The 17,202-nt window shown below is 38.3% G+C and overlaps 1 protein-coding gene across 1 annotated transcript in view; it reads left to right on the forward strand.

Moving 5' to 3' along the window:
* Positions 1–16,139, forward strand: part of LOC122997565 (1-phosphatidylinositol 4,5-bisphosphate phosphodiesterase beta-1) — a 29,097-nt gene extending 12,958 nt beyond the window's left edge. The window contains exons 14-32 of the mRNA XM_044373786.1: positions 121–286; positions 2,087–2,142; positions 3,454–3,550; positions 3,991–4,075; positions 4,434–4,558; positions 5,376–5,530; positions 5,833–6,000; positions 6,083–6,182; positions 6,840–6,944; positions 7,776–7,888; positions 7,971–8,121; positions 8,283–8,336; positions 9,215–9,392; positions 9,600–9,732; positions 10,031–10,107; positions 10,675–10,764; positions 10,922–10,979; positions 11,156–11,242; positions 12,709–16,139. Coding sequence (XP_044229721.1) covers positions 121–286; positions 2,087–2,142; positions 3,454–3,550; positions 3,991–4,075; positions 4,434–4,558; positions 5,376–5,530; positions 5,833–6,000; positions 6,083–6,182; positions 6,840–6,944; positions 7,776–7,888; positions 7,971–8,121; positions 8,283–8,336; positions 9,215–9,392; positions 9,600–9,732; positions 10,031–10,107; positions 10,675–10,764; positions 10,922–10,979; positions 11,156–11,242; positions 12,709–12,861 — 2,151 coding nt within the window. The 3' untranslated portion in view covers positions 12,862–16,139. The remainder of the gene's footprint in view (positions 1–120; positions 287–2,086; positions 2,143–3,453; positions 3,551–3,990; positions 4,076–4,433; positions 4,559–5,375; positions 5,531–5,832; positions 6,001–6,082; positions 6,183–6,839; positions 6,945–7,775; positions 7,889–7,970; positions 8,122–8,282; positions 8,337–9,214; positions 9,393–9,599; positions 9,733–10,030; positions 10,108–10,674; positions 10,765–10,921; positions 10,980–11,155; positions 11,243–12,708) is intronic.
* Positions 16,140–17,202: the final 1,063 nt, after the last annotated feature.

Consider the following 17,202-nt stretch of genomic DNA (forward strand, 5'->3'; position numbering starts at 1 on the left):
ACACACACACACACAGGACAATGCAGCTAGCAGCTATACTGTCATATCCATTGGCTGTATGAGCGTGTGTGTGTGTGTGTGTGTGTGTGTGTGTGTGTGTGTGTGTGTGTGTGTGTGTAGCTGGAGTCAGGTGTCCCCCTACCCAGTCCTCAGGAGCTGATGGGCAAAATTCTCATCAAGAACAAGAAATCTCACAAACCGCCCAATAACACCGACACCAAGAGACTGACGGACCAGCCTGCCAATCAGAGCAACGAACCAGTATCTCCTAGCAACAACACAGGAGGTAAGACACACACACACACAAAGACAAAAGACTTTTTACAGCCTTGAAATATATGTGAAATGTGTTCAGCTGTGACACCTGATATTCAAATCAATTAAAAAAATGGACAATAATCATTCTGTGGTTTCAGAAGTTACAACGGCTGCATATGGCTGAAAAAATGTTGACACCGAAGGGTTATTGGTGTTTTTGTGTATCTTTTGAGCTGTTTTCACATATTTGAGACGTAGGTCTTCACAACCATGAGTCACCACCAAATCAATGAAAGCACTGCAGCTTCAGTGCCGCAGTGAGTGTGATAGGTTAATAGAAATTCAGATCACCAAGATCGTTTTTGTGCCTTTTTTTTTTTTTAACAGATTTAGAGAGAGTGGCAGGAAAAATTTGGGCTAATACCAAAGGCTGAAAACCACCAAAAAAGTTGGGTCATATGGTTTTCACATATACGATTTTGTGATTTTGTCGCATCGTCGGATCGTCTGTCAGATGACACCTCAAATTACTCAGCTATAATTTCTATGATGACGAAGCAACTTGTTCCGCTCATGCTGATATTTTCCTCTGCGCTCCTCTGAACCTCATCTGGGAGGTCTCAGTAATGAGCAGGACATCCCAGATGAGGTCGGAAGCCCAGAGCAGCAATTAAACAGCAGAACGGGGAGGGTGAGGAGGGTGGGGAGGGTGAGGAGGGTGGGGGGGGGTGAATTAGGGAACCTTATTGACACGTCTGATATGCAAATCCTAAAAACAGGCTCGAGACCGCCACGTAGGCCATCGCTCTTGTCTGCTAAAAGCCCGGCTGTACACAAAGAGCAGACGATCTGTGCTGAAGTAGACACTCATACACCGGCCGTGACCCTTTAGTCAGTGGACGCTTGAGTGGGCTGAATGTGAGAATTTAAAGCAGCTGCTTGTTTACAAAACTAAAGGCATCTATCTGGTTTATACTCTTGTTTGTTTTTTGTGCTACAAATCACAAATTTCAGTTTGCTGTATCACTCAGATATTGTGTGTGAATATCTACTGTTGGTTTATTTGTGGATTGATTTTAATGTTTGATAGACAGCTTCAGACAATTTCTTTAAAAAGAAAGAAACATTATTGTTCATTAATAAAAAAACAGTAATGCACCATGTTATAGAGTGTAGATGATGTTCTGAATCAGAGCTGGCTAATGTGATCAGCTAAATCTATCCTGGTCAGCTTTATGGTTGCTCTCGTTAAACTTAAGTGTTTCTATGAAGCTACAAACCTCGTCTGCACATACATGTGTTGTTAAAAGGACAGTTTTTCATGTCTGAGTCACTGATGATGTACTACAGTGGTTCCCAAAAGTTTTTTTTTTTTTACTGCACTGCACCCGTCCTTAAGATTTTTTTAATTTTTTTTTATCATGAAGCCCCTCCTTTCTGCTGAGCACCTGAAAAACTAGCCACTGCAAGCCACAAAGCATGTTACTATGACAACCGGCAACCATGAGTTGTCATTAACTGAGGTGTTACTGCATATCAAACACTTTTAATAAAGTGATTTTAACATTTTTACCTCTTCTCCTCTTTTGATACATTAAAAATATCACTTAAAACATATATAATTTTAATGTAACCTCAATTTAATGTGGTGAAATGATATTAAAAATGCACAATAAATGTTAGAATGACATGAAAATGGCTGAACGTGATCATAACTATGCTGCTGCTTTTAAACTGGTCTTTGATATTTGGGGAAAAAAAAAAAAAAAGAGGCGATGACAGAGAGAACAACCGAAGATGAAGACTTGTTTAACTTCAATTTTAACAGAGATGGAAGCTGAGAGTGAGGAAGATGATGATGATGAAGATGATGATGGTAAAAAGGTTAGTGGCTGTGGGTCAGTCACCTTCACTGCTTGTCTCCATTCGTTAACAAGTGTTGTTTATTCTCATTGTTTTACCATCGCGGCTGTTTTATTATATTTGACTCTCGCTGCTTCTTGTTGTCGTTTTAATTTCGCCGTCGTCACTGCAGTGTGTCGCTGTTTAGTCCTCTTATGGTGTCATCGCTGTTTGTTGTTGTTTATTCTTAATGTGTTGTGTCGGAGCTGTTTTGTTTCCTTGTCCTTCCCGTGTTCACAGTACGCCTCAGCTTTAAGCATACAAGCCACGACTTATTGTTTACTGGCTCGATTCAGTCTCGATTTATCTTCACAAACAGATAAGCTGGAAAATTTGGTGGCAAATACAAAAAGAAACAGAATCACAAACTGGAGATAAAAATTGTCACCATTCACATTGAAAGAAAAGAAAGGAATTAAACAGACTAGATGGAATTCATTATAGAGAAGAAGAAGAATGGGAAAACATGAAAAGCAAAAAAACTGAAAAGAAAAGGCCCGTTGTGGGAGTGTGATAGTGAGAGGAGGTTAGTGTGTGTGTGTGTGTGTGTGTTGGTTTTGCTGTTTACTATTGTTTTTATGTTACGTTGGTGTTACTGTTAAGTTTCAATGATGATGAAGCTGTTTTTTTGTTACTACATGCTGAAAACTCCTGACTAAAATTTGTTGGAGTTCAGGACCAAAACAATGAAAACTGTGTATCTGCGGGTCTTGAACAGCCTTAAAAACCGTTGAAATTAGTTTTCTAATTTTTTAAAAGGCCTTAAAAAGTATTATAAAGTTTAATTTGCAAAAGTCTTACATAGTTTCTCTTTCCTCCAGTAGGCACTAATGTTATAAAGTTATAAAACTGGAGACATTATACAGCTATAAACTAAAGGAGGGATTGTTTCAACAGTAGATTGTGCTGTAGGAAGCTCACACATGGTGTTTATTTTGGCAAAAACTTAAAAGAACTTAAATGAATTAATCATTATTCATCAGTTAACCCATTTATCCATTTTCAACCACTTATTTCTGTCCAGGACACATTATATCAATCAATTATATCATTAAGAATTATACTGCTGGGAAGTACTTGAAGGCCATATCATCCATACTAGTTTTCCATCCTTTCATATCTTTGTCTGGTATGATCCTGAAACAAGTATTAAACTGAATAATATGTGGTGTTAAAAAGATCTTAAATTGAACTCGCAGACACCTTGTGTTGCACCGTTTAACCCAGCTCTCTGATTTGGATCGGTGAATATTTAGATCCAAACTTCCCTTTTCCTGTCATTGTTTATTTCAGGGTTCAGCAGAGCGGGAAGCCGTGGCAACAGAGGAAATGTCGACTCTGGTAAACTACGTCCAACCAACCAAGTTCAACTCCTTTGAAGCCTCCAAGAGTAAGAAAAGCAGATCAGAACCCAGTAGTTTGACATAATGAGACAAACACACTGGTTGTTTGAATGATTTGTTCTAAATGTTTCTTTCTTCAATATCATTTAATGCCTCAGGATGTGTCTGTACATTTCACATTTTAAGGATAATCTGCTGAAAATTCTCAGTGATATAGTAGTATGTTTCCAGTCATTGATCTCATTATTATTTCTTTCTTGAAATGACAAGCTTAGGAGTAAAAAAATAAGATATAAAAGTGTATTTTTGATCAATATAATGTTTTAACTCAAGACATGCGTCCTTGCATTTTACCAACAAGATCTAAAAACCACCGAAAGGAAGAAAGACATTGAAAATTGATGTCAAAAGAGAATCATGTAGTTACCGAGATAATTGGTAACTGGTAAATGTGTGTGTGTGTGTGTGTGTGTGTGTGTGTGTGTAGAGGCAGCCCGCTGTTACAACATGTCGTCTTTTGTGGAGACCAAAGCTTTGGAGCACCTCACAAAGTCGCCAGTGGAGTTTGTAGAGTATCCTTGGCAACGGTTACCACAGTTACACCGCACCATGGCAACCGCTTCTTCTTTGTGTTCTTCTTCCTCTTCTGATGCTTAAAAAAAGAAAAAGAAAACACCTTCATAATCTGTCTCAGTCAATGAGTGACTTTTAATAATATTATTTTCAATAATTACCAGTGTCTATACCAGTGTGTAATAGATATATATACATTATAGTTTAATAAAGATGATAGATAAAAGTGTTTTAGCAGCTGTAGTGATATCTATACATAAAGACCATTTTTTGACAGTAACATGCAACTGGAAGATGACAAGGGGATAAAAGTGAACTAACTCACTCTATAACTGTCCTTAACTTTGCATCAACCAGATATAATAAATCCCAGTTGAGTCGTATCTATCCAAAAGGAACCAGAGTCGACTCGTCCAACTTCATGCCTCAACTTTTCTGGAACGCTGGATGTCAGCTGGTGGCTCTCAACTACCAAACTATAGGTAAAAAAAACTGTATATTTTTCACTGTTTTAAATCTGCACCTTTAAACAAAGGTACAGTACTCACCTGGATAATTCAATAACACCAACAGGTTATGTTAAAGCCAGTGGTTCTAAATATTTCACTTTCTTTTTGGTACAGTAGGTCAAATGTAAATATTACCCACTGAAAACAATGTGCCATATTTCCTTAACCGATCCCCAAATTGATCCAAAATCTAAAACTGCCATGATTCAAGCTCCTAAATGTATTTATTGATTTCAAAGTTGAACATCAAAACTTAAATACCCCATTAGTGACATCATGTTTTGTGCTGTATTTCTTTTTGGACTCACAGTTTTTTCTACACAGTCACAGACTTGTACTTTTGATTTCTTTCTGTTTGTACTGATGAAAACCCCAAACTAACCCCTTCTACTTTACTTCTCAACAACTCTAAAGGCTGATTTATGGTACATCACTCGACACTTTTGATAAATGTGGCTCAACAGAAATTAAAGAGTCATGCAACATTTTCAATTTATACTTTGGTGAGCTAGCTAAATTAATTAAGCTAATTAAACAAGGACGTTACAAGTTATCTAAAGTTACAGACCAAAATATCAATAATGAAGTCCAGTGAAAAGTACAATCTCCATGGCAGTTAGTAACACTACCCAATCACCTTTTGCAGCAAAATATGACAGTGTCTGCAACATAACAATATGCTCCAGGTGCACGACATGAAAGAAAGTTGAAAATGTGTCACTACTTATCAAAAGTGTCCAGCAACCTCCCATAGATCAGCCTTAAAGCTACCATCATCCCTGTCTTCCAGATTTGTCCATGCAGCTGAATCTCTTCATGTTTGAGTACAACGGTCGGAGCGGCTACAGACTGAAGCCCGAGTTCATGAGGCGGCCAGACAAACACTTTGACCCTTTTACAGAAAACACAGTGGACGGCATCGTAGCTAACACTCTCTCTGTGAAGGTGCGGCTACGATAGTTTCCATTTGTCGAAGTCTTTATGTGAACATTTTATATCATTATAGAATCTTTTAACTTATTCTGCTGGAATAAGATTTTGTTTGTGGAAGAAAGAGACAGTAGGAGTCACCAAAGTCAGAAATGTTCAAATACTACACATAGTGGCTTTAAGGCAACACATTTTGACTATATACTTGTATTTTTCTGCTGTCCTCTATGATAAACCAATTAGTTTGTTATGAAGACTCTCACTACTGTACTACATGTGTGTATTTATTCGTTAAGACATGTTTCTCTCTGTTTTAGGTGATTTCAGGCCAGTTCCTGACTGAACGTAGGGTGGGTGTGTATGTGGAGGTGGAGATGTTTGGACTTCCTGTGGACACCAGGAGGAAAGCGCTGAAGACCAAAACCTCTCAGAACAACAACGCCATCAACCCAGTGTGGGACGAAGAGCCTATCGTGTTCAAAAAGGTGAGAAACCTGCAGAGAAACATGAGGGAGAATATAATGCTGTTCTACCATAATCTGCCTGTTAACGGTCTGACTCCGACAGGTGATTCTTCCTACTCTGGCCTCTCTGAGAATCGCTGCGTTTGAGGAAGGAGGGAAGTTTATTGGTCATCGAATTATCCCAGTGTCTGCCATAAGACCAGGTACCTAGTTTAGTTTAGTTTTTTTTCTGTCAGTTTCACTTTCTATAACTCTACACACCAGTTTTTCTTCTATTATTCCAAAAAAAAGTGGCTTTTGCTTGTGTAAATGCAGCACTATGCCAGAATACTCATTAGACTACTGTTTAAAAGTGTAAAAACCTTCCTGAATCATGAGGAAAATGGTTGTATTATGCTAAAATGTGGTAGACAGTAGAATAACGGACATTTCTTTACATGCAAATGTCACACATTATTACTTTAATCCCTAACTTGAAAGGATAATATCTGCATATTTCTTTTCCTGTCTCATTTAACACCCGTGTAGACTCTAAATCCGCTGATGTATTTGTCACATTATTCAGCAGCTGCTGCTGTCTTTTCTGCTGGCTTCTTCTGCTTGCTTTGCCTACTGGGAGACACATCCTGCCTCCCACAAAAACCCATTAAAACAGCTTGCAGAGGCGCTGCTGCTTTGATAAAATGTTATACACCACTTTAAATGAAATAACTGGTAATTTTCTTAGTAATCTTGCTCTGCGTGATTGTACTGACTACATGTTGGGTGTGAACTCACCAGAGTCTTTCAACATCTTGTTTATCTTAACTAACCCCAACGATGATTACATCAGACTTCATGTGTACATGTTTTCTTTGAAGGATATCGTTATATCGGCCTGAGAAATGAGAAAAATCAGTCTCTGATTCTACCGGCTGTGTTTGTCTACATTGAAGTCAAAGACTACGTTCCAGACACCTTTGCAGGTACAAACTACTGTCAAGTCAAACTTTCTCCTTCACAACACTTTGGCCTTTGACGAGGTGTCTCATGGTCAGACCTCCATGAACTTTGCTGTGGATATTCGTGGTCTACAGACAATACGTTTTTAAACAAATTTTCTGACTTTTTGCTCTGATGTTGAGGCTAAAATTTCCTCTTGTACACAAAAAAATATAAAATTCAAAGATGCAGACAGCCGTGAAATTTACAGAACGCATTCATGCACCCCAGCTTTCAACTCATGAATACTCAACACTACATAAAAGATAGATGTTGAACAATTTTCTTGAGCACAATCATGATTTCAATAGAATAAACCATTTTGATTTAAATAATTCCCTCTCTCTTGCCTAGTTTTTTAAATCTGGCACAATGCAAACACATTTTTGGGGTGATGAGCATTATTGCATCTATGAAGACTTTATACTTTATACTCTCAGTCTTGTGCAAGATAGAGACTGTCTATATTTTGTCCATTATGTCAATATGCTGAAGTAGTTTCTCAAACAATTGGAGCTCCTTTCGTGCATTTAAACTCTTGTGTTCCTCACCTCTGACCAGATATTAGTCCTTTATATTTGGCAACAACGACAAAAAAAATCTTCCTGTGTTTGAGTAAAAAAACATTTTTGAGCCACCAGCTACAAAAAGTATAACTACAGCTGTTATATACACAACTGTTCCAACTTCAAATGTATGTGTTTCTGCCCTGTTTAAATATTTCCATGTCCATTAGATTAACTATGTCCATACAGACCTTCTGATGCACAGCTAGCAGCTCTGTAAGTGTCTATTTCTATATATTTCCTCTCTAGATGTAATAGAGGCTCTGTCCAACCCCATTCGATATGTCAACCTTCTGGAGCAGAGGTCCAAACAGCTGGCGGCTCTGACGCTGGAGGACGGAGAGGAGGACACACAGACCGAGGTCAGTCCTCTTTCTAGCGTCTCTAGTCTTTGTCTTGAAAGCTTCATTTATGACTGTAAATCTCATCGGCGTCTATATTCAGGATGAAGCCGACAGCTGTGCAGAGCGTAAGAACGATCAGAAGTCGGCGCCGCTGGAGAATGGACTCAGCCTTGCGTCCGGCCCCGCAGGACACACCCCCATCGCCACGACGCCCAAAGCCTCTGCAGCCAATCAGCAAGCAGCTACAACTGGTAGCAATCATTTATTAACATGGGAAGACTCCATATATTAATTTAAAGATGCCCTAGAATAGAAAGGGTGCTCAAAGTTTAAAGAATTTTCAAATACAAAGATATACTATTATAAATGTTATTGTTGTTAATAATGTTGATATCTTCTCTTTGTATCTTAGATGCAGCCAAACCAGCAGCAAAGACTGAAGATCTGGTTTTAAGCGTTTTGATAGGTCAGTGATTGTCATAAATCAGGCAGAACTGATTCTTACTAAAAGTGTAGAAACACACACATGAACTTCATCTATTACATCCAGGTGAAGTATATCTTCCTAAAGACTCTCAACAATATCAAATGCACCATTATTATTTCAAATGTTTATTTATTGAAAGAAGTACAGTGAGTCAAACCCAAACTGGCTATTCGTTTAGTACAGAATGATCAAGCATATTCAAGTCATTTAGGTAATTAGTTCCAACCATAAATGTGATATCAGTTGAGTAGTTTTGCTTCCAAATGCAAGATCAAAGTGACTCATAATAATCCTCATATTAAAAAATAGATATCTTGCTTTTAAATATGTTTTTTACTATATAATCTGACTTAGACGTGCTTTGACATTTATTGGAAATGTGGCTAACGGCTGCTTCAAATATCTTACAACTCAGTCATGTCTGAGATGTTTTTACTTTGGTTGAGTTTAAATGAGTCGGAAAACCAACTTGTTAAGATTTTAAGGGAATAAAAGTCATGTACAATAAATTAAGTCAATTTTTTTATGTTGACATGGTAAAACATGAATCATGAAACCACAACAGTGCGCTCAAAAATAATTCACACACCCGCACAAAACGGCAAAGAGAGACAGAACAAAACAGACAACAGTAAAAATAACATCATCCAGAGTTTAGTATATAACAGATGAGCCTACAGTGGCCTACATTCATGTGCACACATCTATATGGTTCCCATTACATTCAGTTTTCTCCTCTGTGTCCTATGAAACTCTTCAGCAATAACCGCAAAACCCACATTTTCTAACGAAAAGTCAGTTTTACTAATTATCTAGATCAATTATAACACATCCTGTATCCTGACCTGTGTGAGCAGATGTCCCAGTGTGCACCATAGAGAGTCTGCAGCAGTCCAAGCTTTACCAGAAGGAGCAGAGACGTCAGTTTAAGGAGCTGAAGGAGTTAGTGAGGAGACACCAGAAGAAAACCTCAGAGCTCCTCCGAGAATTCAACAACAAATACAAGAAGACAGCCAGACAGTGCAGCAAGAGCAGGTACGCATTTTCTTACTAAACATGAAAAATATCATATCGTTGTACAGACTGTCAAGATATTTCAACTATGTAGAATAAAGATGCACCAGTATGTGGTGAGATCTTATTATTATTGTTATGTAAAAGTCTGCAATTCATCACTAATCTATTTGTTTTCCTGTGTTTTTGTATCATGCGTGGTGGGGTGTTTGTGTTCATGTTCATCAGAGGTTCATGTTCGGACAGCGAGAAAGACGACCGCCTCCAGCAGCTGAAAGACGAGCAGCAGCAGCAGCTTCTGGCTCTGAGGCAGGAACAGTACTACAGTCAGAAATATCTACAGAGAGAACATATCAAAACGGTAAAATCTAACAGAACTAACTGCTGCTGATGACCCCTGACCTTTACACCAGTCTGTTTTGATGTCCCCAATAAGTGCAACTGAATGATGGACATATGGAAAAACAATATAATCACAAACAAGAATTCAAAAAGCTAAGACTCGCTGCTCTAAAATGAGGTTATACAGTATGTTTTACGTTTAGAATTGAAGCTCAAGTTCTTAAGTAATTTGTTTTATGCTCCTCAGGCTCTGTGTTAACTCGTCCCAGTATGTTTTTTGAACATGAACCAACATGAGCTCCTTTTTTCTCCTCCAGCTGACAGAGCGACTGAGCAGTCTGGCTGAGGAGAGTCACAACGCACAGATGAAGAAACTCAAAGACATCTGCGACAAGTAAGATGAAAATCTGGGACTGAAATTACATCACATTTGTTGGGTCTTTAATCTCTGCGAGGAATCACACAAAGAATTACACTGTGAACGGCTTCTTTCATAACGGCCGTAGAGCCGCTGAAGAGCGTTTCTCTTAAGCTGTTTCAGGCTGTGGCAGATGGATCTCTGCAGAGTATCTCATGTATGTCTGAGGAAAAAAGACAGATGCCAATAAACTAAGCAAAGCTGTAAATATATATATTTTTAATGGCTTTGGATTAGAAGTGACTAGAAGGACATTTTGCAGAAGGTGTCAAAATGTCAAAATGTCAAAATGTGCGTACACTATTCATATTCATTATACATTTCTGATTTGAGGCTATTATTCTGTTATGGTTTTATTATAAGAGGTGCAAATCTTTTAAATTTGTTCAATATAATACATCAAATTTGATATTTTGGGCCTTGTAGAACATTTCTACCTGCTGCAGATCCAAGTTAGACAAACTTTTTTATACCAAATTGCACTTTTTTTCTTTTCAAACATCTCTCTGATTATTCATTCCAATGTTTTTCCTGCTGCTTCAGAGAGAAGAAAGAGTTGAAGAGACAGATGGATCGAAGGAGAACAGAGAAGATCAACCAGGCGAAGACCAAAGAGAAACATCTGGCCGAGGAGTACGATCCATAAACACCCCCACCATCTCCCCCTAGATACCTGCTGTAGCTCTTTCATTTACTTCATGCGCCGATGATGTTTGCTAATCTTATCAAAAGAGAAAAATATTTAGCCCAAAACCAACGGAGCTCAACCCATCTGTCTGTGTCTTCCCAGGGAGAAGATGGAGATCAATAAATCCTACGTCAATGAAGTCGTCCAGAACATAAAACGGGTGAGCGGAGGATGAAGAATCTGGGTTATAGCAGCACAGAGAGTTTTTGATCGGCTTTTCTATAGATTGAATAATGCATAGAGGATGATGAAACTTTTATGGATGCAACACCGTCTTCTCTGACTCTCTGCAGTCATAAAAACGCCTCTTCAGACTCTTTTTCTGTCTGTCTCCAGCTCGAGGAGACGCAGGCGAAGCGCCACGATCAGCTGGTGGAACAACACAATGAGCTGCTGCAGGAGATTCAAGACCAGAAACCAAAGGTAAAAAGCATATTTAAACAGCCTGTTTCTGTTCATTATGAAATTAATTTATTACTTGTTTCACCTCTGTGAAACGCACCACCTACTACTCTGCATTCTTCACGCTTGACACAGAAAGAGATTTCTTATACGTGGGGCTCCAAGCTGCTGCTGTTTTTTTGCTTTCGCACCCACACAGTTTTAGGATCAGCGCTGACGTCGACGTGCGGCGTGTTTGAGTGATGTAACATGCCCTCTGGCAGCCATGTTGGAGCTGTTCAACTGTTGGCAGTAATGGCTGACAACAGCTGGTTGCATTTCCATATGTACAGCCCATCTGTCTCAACAGCAGCACCTAAACAAGGCGAATGTCCGTGCTGTTTTTGACTGGGAGCTGATTCATCTCGGATGTATCTCACTGATTCTGTGTTTACGTAATCAGAACTTTTTAGCTGCAGTATCCAGTCATGGTACGAGCTGAAGAAACCCTCACAGGGCAATGAATCTGAAGCGATCTGTAATCAATATATGGGTTTTTATCCACCTGTTGTTATTCACATTTACAATTTGGAAACGTGTAACGATAAAAGCAAGATTAGAGAAAGTGCAATGGAAACAGACTTAACGAACGTGTCATGACGATTTAAACCTCCACTCAAGCTTCCACGAAAAATATCAGCAGACGAAAACATTTGAGTTTGACTGGTGCTGTTTTAATTACATCATCCTGTGGCGCTCTCTTCTTCTGCAACGGTTTGACGGCACCCAACTGAAAAATTAGCGCCCTCAACTGTTTATCTCGATGACCCTGTTTGCATAGCAGTAGTTGATTAATTCATAATTTCTTTCTGGAAATTAAAGTTAAATAAGAGGTTTACAATTTCTTAAAAGTCAAAGTCTTAAAACAACAAGCAGGTGTCCAAGTGAACATTGAAACTTGCCGTAATCATTCCTCCTGTTCATACAGAACATTAAAAGATTTCTTCCAAATGCACATCCAGTGTAAGTGATGGGGGACGAAATCCACAGTACTTGTTTAACAGTTTATCTGAAGCTAATATGAGTCTTAAGCCATCCAACATTGTCAAATCGAGTGGATATCTTCCAAAGTTAAAGTCTTTTTAGTACAAAATTCCTTCTTTTTCTTACTATACTTCCACCACAGTTCAACAAGGACACACTGAGGAAACACAAAAAATTTTAGACTAAAATCCGCTTGATGTGACCAACTCAGACTGCTGAAGCCTCATATTAGCTTCAGATATACTTTGAATACTTTTGGATTTTGGATTTGGTCCCCCATCACTTCCATTGTAAGCACATCAGGAAGGGACCTTTTAATGGACAATAATAGCAGGAAGAATGACTACAGTGAGAAAAACCTATTTCAGTTTTCACATGGACACTTGACTGCTGTTTTCAGACTTACTCTACATTTGGATTGAAACGTGGCTACTGTGAGTCACAGTTTTCATCTTTTTCTCCAGCTGCAGGGGGCCGTGGAGGCTGAGTTTCAGGAGAAGTTCCAGTGTTTGCCCGGAGAGATCGAAGACTTCCTGCAGGACAGGAAGCCAGAGGTTAGAGGTCACAGCAAGTCCCGACCGTCGACCCCTCACGAAACTCTGTCGGAGGAAGACTGAGGGAGGCGACGAAGAGAAAAACGCGGAAAGCAGCGAGAGAATACGAAGAAGAATCCATCTGTGAAGTGAATCAAAGAAGCGAAAGGATCGAAATAAAAGGAAGTAAGAAAAAGAAAAACCAGAGGGAAACACTGATGAAAGGATAGTGAAGGGAGTCGATAGAAGCAGAGACGGAGACACAGAATCCAGATTATAAAGACTGTTACTTTTCTTTTTAATGGAAGAATGCTTTAACGATTTATTTTTTAATTCCATCCGAGCATGCACTTTGCTGTACTTCAGCGTTTAATTCAGATTCATTTAGTCTTATTTTCTGTCATCAGTTATTTTGACAGACAACTGAAACCCAAACTTGTCTGTACTGCATGATCTATCTATCTATCTATCTATCTATCTATCTATCTATCTATCTATCTATCTATCTATCTATACATCAGACTCAAGGCTCCATTTTGCATGGAGTGATGGTTAACAACTATTAAAAAAAAATCAAAAAAATCCCCTCTTTGCATCCAAACACCATGTTTTTCGGCAGAGACGACTCATTTCTGAGCTGCTATTTTAACCTCTTTGTAGTCTGTCAGCGATGATGGTGAATATAACAACTTCTACATGTGATCTTTTCTGCAGTCAGTCTCAGAAATGGTCAGAATCGACACTAATACACTAACACTAATAACAGGATCACTGCTTACTGTCTTACTGAAGGACACACAGAAACGAACACACACACACCCAATGAACTGATGTGGGAAAATACACACAGTGTTTGTTTGTTTTTTAAAGGATTTAGCTGTGTTTGGTAGTTTAAAACCTTGATATATCTCATTCCTCTGCACCATACAGCTCCTTTGTTGTCCAAAAAACTATTAAAAACACACAATCAATGAGCCAAACTGTTGCACTGGGTGACATCTTCCTTTAGTACGATGAACACATGCAGGAAAACCTCATTATAAGACTATATTTCATCTGGGAAATTACATTTGAACACTGGCTGGGTTGTTTGTAACCTTAATGTTACTAAGCTTTAAAGAGAGAGTTTCCGAGTTCATTCAATCTTTTCGAGGTTAGTCACGCCTAAAAGTGTTTTTGTTTGCTCAGTTTAACGTGTTTTTCTGGCACGGTGGGAATAAATTCAGTTCAGTTCAAATCTTTACTCTCCCACAAGAGGAAATTTTTTTGATTGTGTTTTTTTCATTAAAAACACAATCAAAAAACACAGCAAGACAACAAAAGACATGATGTAAAAGTGCTGGTACTTTACACGCAATTCAGACAATAAGGATGTGTGTTAACAGCAAGGAAATAAATGAAGCGCTAAGCTGTTTTGTAATGTGTTAGGATGAAGAGCACTTACTGCACACGGGATTTATGAAAACTTGAACCTGTTGTAAAGAGTTGTTCGAAATCTGTATGTCTGACCAGAAGGCAGGAAGGTAATTCCTTAAAGAGAGGATGGCCTGGATTTGATGGGATGGATTTAGCTCTCTGTGTAATTTGACTGTTATAAATGTCTGACAGAGACACCAGTGATTTCGCTCGCCGCCTCGACGACGTTTCCTAATTGATTCCTGTTTTCGCACATTTAAATTCCCGCATCGACAGATCGGCGGGAAGGTGAAGATTTTCACTTCATGATGAATAAAAAAAAACGAGTCCAAAGTGTCTTCTGACATCTTTACTGCAGAAATACACCGAGGACTGAATCATCTGTCAAGCAGCTGAGAATGAGGCTACAGCTGTCACAGATGATAAAGTTCTCACAAAGACACTTTCATAAATGCTAAATAGATGATTTTGACAACTTTCCAACAGCCTGACAGGAGAGAGTATGAGAGTGTGACGTTCTGATTTAATGGTTTTATTTCACCTTTACAAGAGAAAAGGCTTCAAGGATTAATAGTATCTCAGGAAAACTTGTTCAACAGTTGATTTTTTTTGCAAAATCAGCTGTTGGAAAAGAGGCGGTCGTCTTATAATTAGGCCAATATTTTACTCACTAGAGCACCAAATGTGTATTAATTCGCTGCTGAAAATAGTCCCCAAGAAATGAGCTATTTAGACCCGTTTAAGTAAGATTTGCTAAAAACTACAAGGCCCAGCTGTTGAAGGAAACGAATGGGAAAGTATTGACACACTTTGTTGATTTTGATCTTTTCATGAGATTTTTTTTGACAATAAGAACAAGATAGAATAACACCTTCCTTTTCCTTTAAATCATTAAATAATGGATCTTAATCATGCTTTTATCTTATTCATTTATCTACTTATTTATTTATTTATTTATTCACTGATTTATTTATTTACTCTCTGTTTTTGGAGACAACGGGGGAATTTCTGACTAAGTCTTTACAAATATATTTAATAGAATGACTGTTTGGATCAACGTGCTTCTTCTATACTGTTTAAAGGAGGGGAGAGGATTCACACAGACGGATTGTGGGATTGTGTGATAAGTTTTTATGCATTCACCTGTTTTTAGTTTCAAAAAAAACGGATCAGAGTTTCTTCTCACCAGTAGCAGCACAACATCCCATCAGTTCACTGGTCTGACAGATTGATGTGAGAGGTGGAAGGGCCTCGGAGTCTGCCGCCCCCTGCATGATTTATTTATTTATTTCCATGTGAAAAGGTTGTTTTAACATAGTATTCATTGATCTGTTTATTTCTGAATTGTCATTTTCATGATAATTAAGGACCAAGAACGTAATTTATTACTAAGTAGTTTCAGAGTGCATAGTCTTTTTTTTTGTATAAATGTAAAATGAATGGAGCTCGTCACTCTTTGTACAGTGATCTTCCAGAAATGTTGGAACATTTTCCATGTTTTTTTTGTTTGTTTTTTTGTTTTTTTTTTCCTCTGAACTTACACAACTATGGCTTAAAAGCTGCGTTCAACAACCTTTTTGGAAGGGGAACCTTTTATTCAAACACAAGCCACCGCTGATTGATTGGATGATCACGTCTGTACCTGACCTCATAAAGGTAGCCTACACTGCAATTTTAATGGCAATATTTTAGACTCAGCAGCTTACTCGGTGCGTTAATATTCACAGTCAGGTACCTCACTATCCTGCGACTACATCAGGTCAAAATTATCATGTTTGTGTCTGCAAAGTGGCTCAAGGTTCTCCAGCAAAATGCCTTGTTGAATGCACCGAGCACGTGATTAAACTGAGCATGCTTTATCGTCCACCGGTTGAATTGTTCACTGATTTTACTGAATGCTATTTTAAGACCGAGTGAAAAACTATTAAAAATATTTGATCTAAGAATTAAGTTGTTTATTGTGTTTATTGTTCCTGGTCAGATGACACATAGTCGGATGTTTCTGATGGATTTGATGAGAAAAATAAAGCACATTAGTGATAATTCAGAGAATAAAGATTAAGTGGAGTACAATATAATGTATATAGGACTTCAGAAGCAGTCGTGATTCAGCTTTCTCCTCCATAATAAGTTGTTGTGCTGTAGTTTAACGTCTCAGCTGTCTGAGCTCAACATGTTGTAGGAAGACGCGCTGATCAGACATGTAACGGATCATTACTGTTGTCAACCACATCAAGACGGACCCGCTGCATTCGTGTCTGTTCACAAAATGTTGCTGTGATTTTGTGTGAGAGGCTGATAATGTGGGCTTTTACAGAGAAGCATTGTTCTGCTGTCATCGTGGAGGAACGTGGAGGAGGTTTTTTTCAAGCTGAGAGATGGTCTGTTGTGTTTTTTTTTGTTGTTGGCACGAAGAAGAGTTGATTTGCTGGAACTACAGAGAAGTTTCAGCCTTTTTGATCTAACTGACAATACAGAAATTTCATGAACTAAATACAGCATACAGTTCACAGACTACTGTTGTGTTTTTTTATCTTTGTATAACTGGCCTTTTTATTTATCTATTTATATATTTACCTGTCACCGTTTTCAGCTCACTCGCGTAACATGTTTGCATTGTTTTATTATTCTTGATATTTACTTTGATGAGTGTATTTTCATATATCTGCAACTTTAACCAAACCCTCTGTGGTTCAAGTTATGTTCAAGATTGTTCTGATTCACCAAACTACATGTTAAAAATCTAGCCCACCTTAAAGCTGCTCAAATCAATATTCTTGTATTAACAATGGATCAAATGAAAGTATATTATGTGGCACAGGACATTCATAAGGAGAACAGGGGGGGGGGGGTTTAGTATCTTTTAGCTCATTGTTTTGGTTTTATGGTACATTTGGTCCACTCTCACTGACGTCTCATTGACTTCATTTGCAGCAGCAGTAGCAGTTTAGAGTGTTTTGAATGAAAACAGCTGCCAGTTGCGACAAAAAATGACACAGATGAGCGGTA

The sequence above is a fragment of the Thunnus albacares genome, chromosome 14 (genome assembly GCF_914725855.1).
Source record: "Thunnus albacares chromosome 14, fThuAlb1.1, whole genome shotgun sequence".
NCBI classification, from domain to species: Eukaryota; Metazoa; Chordata; class Actinopteri; order Scombriformes; family Scombridae; genus Thunnus; species Thunnus albacares.